General features: G+C 46.9%; 1 protein-coding gene across 1 annotated transcript in view; it reads left to right on the forward strand.

Annotated features, from left to right (window-relative positions):
- The window catches only part of MAP3K3 (mitogen-activated protein kinase kinase kinase 3), a gene marked incomplete at its 5' end in the record, with an annotated part of 23,855 nt that extends 21,826 nt beyond the window's left edge, over positions 1-2,029 (forward strand). Inside the window, one exon of the mRNA XM_009074509.1 lies at positions 1,485-2,029. Coding sequence (XP_009072757.1) covers positions 1,485-1,713 — 229 coding nt within the window. The remainder of the gene's footprint in view (positions 1-1,484) is intronic.
- Between the last annotated feature and the right edge of the window lie 1,810 nt (positions 2,030-3,839).

Below are 3,839 nucleotides of genomic sequence, written 5' to 3' on the forward strand. Positions count from 1 at the left end.
AACCGGATCTGCTTAAACGGTATAAATCAGTCTAAACAATAATATATCCCTGCTTGCTTTTGAGCAAACCCCCAGCACTTCAGCACACATGGTTTGCATTTTCTGTACTCTCTTCTAGTAAGGCTGAAATGGCTGGAAAACAGTGTAAAATTTTCACGTTGGATTTTAAACCGTGTCAAGAAATTGATTCTTGCATATTCACTGGGTTTAATTCCTTTCCTTCCTTGCCTTGGCAGCTGATGCAAGTCTGCCTCTGAAAATGTCTTTTCCTTGCTTTTCACCCCAAAAGAGGGTTTAGTTTAAAGGTAAAAGAGGCAGTTTTGCCTTTTTAATGGAACGATGTGATCAAAATACAGAACTGCATATTAGGAGTTCGCTAACTGCTTCTGCTTAATCTGTAGCCTGGAGGAAGCAATTAATCCTTCTTGAATTCAACCCAATCAGTGCAGTGCTGCACCATCTTCCCCGTGAAGGTATTGGTGTCACATTTGCTTCAGGGTTGGTGTCACGTTTGCCTCACCAAGGTGGCTCAGCCTGGAATCACGTTCTTGCCCTGAAGTAGCCTGCAGAGCCCCATTAACTTTACAAGGAGTTTTTCCTTGAGGTAATGATGCATCTGTCCTGCTGGGATTGAAGTTCCTGCCTTCCCAGTCTGGAGCTGTTAGGACTTTAATTATTTTTTTGACTGATGCTTGGTTCCTTGTGAAGTGGAGGTGTTATTAGGCTGGGTTTCTCCCCACGTGGACATTCCGAGGCTGTGTGTGGAGAAGGGATTTTGCTGGAATGGCTCTGTGGGGTCAACCAGCTCTGATTCACTGCACCTTGGTTAAAAAGTCTGTTTTCTACCTTGCAACTCAGCAAGCTGAGGGCCTGAGCAGCCTGGTCTAGTGGAAAGTTCCTTGCCTATCACTGAGGGTTGGAATGAGGTGATCTTTAAGGTCCCTTCCAGCCCAAACCATCCTGTGTTTCCATGACTCTATAGGTGCCTGTGAGGTATAACAGTAGCAGCAGCACCTGAAGTACCTCTGAGGTCAAACAGTGCCTTCAGGGACATCCCACATGCACTTCTTGTCCCCTGTTGGAATCACAGAATCATCCAGGTTGGAGGAGACCTGGAAGATCATCGAATCCAACCTTTAACCTGTCACTGCTGTAACCCCTAAACGTCCAGTGCCAGATCCAGATGTCTCTTAAACACCTCCAGGGATGGTGACTCCACCACCTCCCTGGGCAATATCCCAGTGCCTGAACACCCTAAGAGGGAAAACATTTTCCTAACATCCAGTCTGAATCTCCTGTGTCAGCTCAAGGACTGGGTGCAGCCCAGGATTCCATTGGCTTTCTAAGGTTTGCCGAGCACAAAGCCATTGCAGAGCCATTTCCAGAGCTGCACCTTGCTGTTGGCTGCTTGGAAGCTCTCCCTGAACACTGTGCATTATTGAGGCCATTCTCACTTCTTTTTTTTTCCCTGTCTGCTGTTGCAGGAGCCTGGGCTGTACCGTGGTGGAGATGCTGACAGAGAAGCCCCCGTGGGCAGAGTACGAGGCCATGGCTGCAATCTTCAAGATAGCCACCCAACCCACCAACCCCCAACTGCCCTCACACATATCAGAACATTGCAGGGACTTCCTAAAGCAGATCTTTGTGGAAGCCAGGCACAGACCCTCTGCTGAAGAGCTGCTCAGACACCAGTTTGCACAGCTCCAGTACTGAATTACCTCCCTCGCTCGCAGCTCCTGCTGGGCTCTCCGTGCCCCGTCTGGTCTACTTGCAACTGCCCATTGTGGTGCTGCATCTTCCAAATGCCAACTCAGCTGGCCTAGTCCTTTGGGGAAGTTCTGCCAAGGAACCTAGGGTCTGCTCTCGTGCCTGATTCCTTAGTTTGCTGGACTAATGTTTATCCTACCAACAGCAGTCCAAACAGAGCTGCGTTTTTTGCCTCGAGTTACCTGGATGTGAAATTGCAGCTGGTTGCATGTTTTCTGCAGAGGGAAGAGTGGGTATCTAACAAGTGTCTCACTGGTTGAACAGAGAAGAAATCTGAAGAGAAATCTTGAGACCAGAAACGTGCAGCAGCCTCCAGAGCAGCTCTGTCCATGTGTGTCCCTGGTTTCCAGCCTGCTGAGGCTCCAGAGGCATCCTGATTCCAGCCAAAAGCCATGTGTCATTGAGCATGAGCTCGCCTAGAGTATGATATATTTTTCTTCTTAAGTATTCAGCATCTGAAGGTGTTCAGAAAATATTGATTCAGAAGTATGTGAATAGTGTTATTTTATAATGAACCCATGGACTTTGGGGTGGGGGAGAGGGAGGTCCTTTTAGCTAAATGTCAGGATAATCACAAGTGTTTCAGCTGAATGCAATCACTCCAGGGCCTGAGGTAAAGGCTCTCCCACTGGCATTGGAAAATCCAGAGCTTGATTTCCAAGGCTTCATCAGTCCCAGCATTAAGACAGTGTCAGTTAGTTTGTGTCCTCATAGCCAACAAATCTGTGCTCCTGCTGCTTCTCTCTGGGGCTGCTGAGTGTAAACAAAACCCCTCTGGAAGGGAGTTCTGCAGAACAGCTTCCTGCTGGTAAGTTTTTATCATCCTTTAAACCAAAGATACTCCATCTGGTGCCCAGGAATTTACTTCAGGAAAAGCTTCTGTGTTTCTTTGAGCACCTGACCTAATGGAAAACCAAGTTTTTCATGGGGAGAATTAGCTGCACACTTGTTTTTCTTGTGCACAGGAAGTTGGAATCAAAGCTCGACCCTTCGTTGTGTGTGTTTGGTTTTACAGGTGTGCACGTGGCCACTTGAGAGCTCCATAAAATGTTATGGCCCAGTTTGAATAAGGTTTTGTAGGAGTTAAGTCAAACAGGGAACCAGAGAGAACATTTGTATCTAACAAAATCCCCACACAGGTACCAGCAACATGTGCCCAAGTGATTTTGCACTCGAAAGGTACCACAGAACCACTGAGTTCCTGATGGCCTCAAATCCTCTGTGTTGATGTGGACACTGATGATCCTTATTTCACTCATGAAAGACCAGCAGATTTTAAGTGCTGGGGATTCATGGAGTAACTACAAGTTATCTGTGTGAAGTGCAACTAGGAGAAGCAAATGTATTGTTAGCTAAAATATTGCTTTATAGGGCAACACTAAAGGTGTTCTGCTCTTATGTTGGGAACCCTGTTAAGGTTCCACACACCTCCCCTCTTCTCCCCCCTAAAAACTTGAAAATTGCTTCATAATGCAGTAAAATTAAGTTGTGAAGTGAATGCTGATAGGAGGAGAAGGCAAGTTTTAGTGAAACCAAGCTCCTTGAACACAGGATAAATACTGTGTTGAATTAAAAGAGGGGAAAAAAAAGAACCCTAAAAACCCCAACCAGCCAAAAGTCCTGAAAGGATTTAGCACCCTGAAGTGGTTTTTCAGTGCCAAACCCAGAGCAAAGTGTTAACCAGTGAAAGCTGGTGATGGTTTCACTTCCAGGCTCCCTGCACTACTCCAAGGCCACACTCTTCTGGCTGCAGGCACTTAGGGGATACCTTTGTTCCATAACTTATTGAATTCTAGTGAGAGCACTTGGATTGATCTTTTCCCAGCCTGGAACTTGACTCCAAACTGTCAAGCCCCATGGCCTGACTTCTGGCTTGCACTTCACTGTTGCTTGCACTGAGGGGAAGCGAAGGTGTGACACTCCTGCTCGGGTTTGGGAGCTCCTTTCTGACTCTGCTGGGGTCAGATGGCTGCAGGGAGTCAGGAGAACAGGAGTAGGGGTCAGCACTCTTCAAGCCTTGCAACCAGCACCTAAATATACCAAAGATTGGAATCTGTTCATCACCCTGAGGT

This window comes from Acanthisitta chloris, unplaced genomic scaffold (genome assembly GCF_000695815.1).
Source record: "Acanthisitta chloris isolate BGI_N310 unplaced genomic scaffold, ASM69581v1 scaffold35650, whole genome shotgun sequence".
NCBI lineage: Eukaryota > Metazoa > Chordata > Aves > Passeriformes > Acanthisittidae > Acanthisitta > Acanthisitta chloris.